The sequence below is a fragment of the Saccostrea cucullata genome, unplaced genomic scaffold (genome assembly GCF_032062105.1).
Source record: "Saccostrea cucullata isolate Sc308-1 unplaced genomic scaffold, CSIRO_AGI_Scuc_v1 ctg14928, whole genome shotgun sequence".
NCBI classification, from domain to species: Eukaryota; Metazoa; Mollusca; class Bivalvia; order Ostreida; family Ostreidae; genus Saccostrea; species Saccostrea cuccullata.
Window position 1 is genome coordinate 471 of NW_026918447.1, and position 1,850 is coordinate 2,320.

The 1,850-nt window shown below is 36.5% G+C and overlaps 2 protein-coding genes across 2 annotated transcripts; both read left to right on the top strand.

Moving 5' to 3' along the window:
* The first annotated feature begins 241 nt into the window (after positions 1-241).
* On the top strand, positions 242-897 carry LOC134266287 (uncharacterized). The gene is made up of 2 exons (XM_062748503.1): positions 242-464; positions 560-897. The coding sequence occupies exons 1-2, from the start codon at positions 242-244 to the stop codon at positions 895-897; spliced, it is 561 nt and encodes a 186-aa protein (XP_062604487.1).
* A 15-nt stretch (positions 898-912) lies between these two features.
* Positions 913-1,574, top strand: LOC134266297 (uncharacterized; the record flags this gene model as incomplete). The annotated part of the gene is made up of 2 exons (XM_062748511.1): positions 913-1,175; positions 1,398-1,574. Coding segments are annotated over exons 1-2 (415 nt in total), but the record flags the coding sequence as incomplete, so codon positions are not given.
* Between the last annotated feature and the right edge of the window lie 276 nt (positions 1,575-1,850).

A 1,850-nucleotide genomic window follows, 5' to 3' on the forward strand; every position in this document is an offset into this window, starting at 1 on the left:
TTTTCACCTGTAAACCTTTACTGAATGTGATTTGTCTATATTTGATATTTTCCAAGTCTATTTCATTTTCCAGTACTTCAGAGAAAAAATTCCAAGAACCATCGACTTTTCTAAACTTGTGACATGATATTAAATCTTTTTCAAAGAAAAAAAATTGTTTGTATCATCTGTCCTTAAAGAAATCAATCTTTTAAAAAAAATTAAGAAAATGTAGTACCTTCCAAAATAAAACAGCAAAAATATGGTGTTTATGCTCCGTTGCCAATCAACAGGTTGTGGTCCCTTACCCAATGTGAGTGCTGGTACCGGCGAGTGGGCGTGTCCTAAGGGGGTATCGGTGTCCTCAGTGCCAGTGTATGTGTCCTGTCTATTTCAATGTTTCAATGGTGCTACCGTCAAAATCAGATGTACTGAAAAACTAAAGTGGAACAACACTTTACAGTCTGGTGTCTGTTCTTCACTTGGTATGCTTTTCTTTCCAAGCATTTCTAATCTTTATTTATAACATACGAATAGCGTACTAGTATTGATAAAACATATTTCACATATTTTTTTTTAGCTCTGAGAGTTGAGAACATTGATTCACCATCGAAAAATTTGCACTTGGAAATAATAGTGCCAATAGCGTGTCTCCTCCTTATATTTTTCACTCTCCTCATTGTGCAACGACGTTTGTACAAGAAATGCCCAAATCTGATGAAAAGAATATGTGACTCTCCAGATACAGACGATGCTTTAAATGATACTGAACTGCCTGTTGTTCTGGGGTGCGAGATAGAACCTGGAAGTCAAAAGTGTCCGGAAACAAACCAGATAGCAAACAGAACCCATGATGTCCAACTCCAGAAAGATGCCTCGGATCAAAATGATCTAAATTCAAACCCTCACAGGACTTAAATAGAGGAGTGATTCTTCCAGCAATGTCCCTTTGGAAACAATGATCTCTGAAGCCAGTGGTCGATACAGTGACTGTAATTATAGTCAGGATACTAATACCTCAATTATACAGAACGATTTGCAGGATGATTCTCAATATTTTCCATCCCTCTCATCATTTTCAACTTCTAATGTCAACTCCATACCTCCAAAAACAGACTCACTCAGAAGTGAACAGCTCGAAGAGAATGTGGCATTCTTCAAGTACCCTCCAGAAAGAGCCAATTCTATTAAACCAGGTATTTTCATGAATACTTCACATTGGTGTTGTCCTAGTCATACAATCTTGTTTCGTTATTTTTCTGTCTATGTATAGCTCGTCTTCTATTAGAAAGGGTTCGAGATATGGTATTAGCAAAGATTTCTATGTTTTACATGCTTATTATATCAAACATTTGCAATGCAAGTCTATTTTGAATTGAATTTAGTTATATAAATGAGTATAATTTTTTTTTATTTAGATCCCTGTCCAACGGTAGCCGCGGTGCTGGACGGTGCTTTGGAAAACAGTGTCCAATTTGTAGATGATCTGTCAACATTACTCGATCTAGATAAACAATATAAAAGTATTTCCACCTGGCAAGGACTAGCTCAGGAATTATTCCGTCTTCCTTACAGCAAAATTGATGAAAAAAGGGGTAAGTACCAAGTGTAAGTAGGTAGCAATTTTACAGAACTTATAGATTTTTACTCTTAAGTTACTTGCTTTTGTTTCAGATACAAAACAAAAGACCATTTCAAAGAGGGGGTTTTGCCCTTGCTAAGCTCTCATGGATACACTATCTACGACATGACTTCTTATTTCTACCCTGAACCGTCACGGCGAGTTGACTCATGAGTGTATTAGGCGATATCATCCAAACTGTCAGAAATGTGGAGAAATCTACAAAAATCTCAAACTTGGAAAGTTGTCA

Bases quoted from the DNA above. Each gene is read 5' to 3' on its own strand.
- LOC134266287 (XM_062748503.1), top strand. From the start codon at position 242: ATGGTGTTTATGCTCCGTTGCCAATCAACAGGTTGTGGTCCCTTACCC. The intron at 465-559 runs GTATGCTTTTCT...ATTTTTTTTTAG, and splicing joins TGGTGTCTGTTCTTCACTTG to CTCTGAGAGTTGAGAACATT.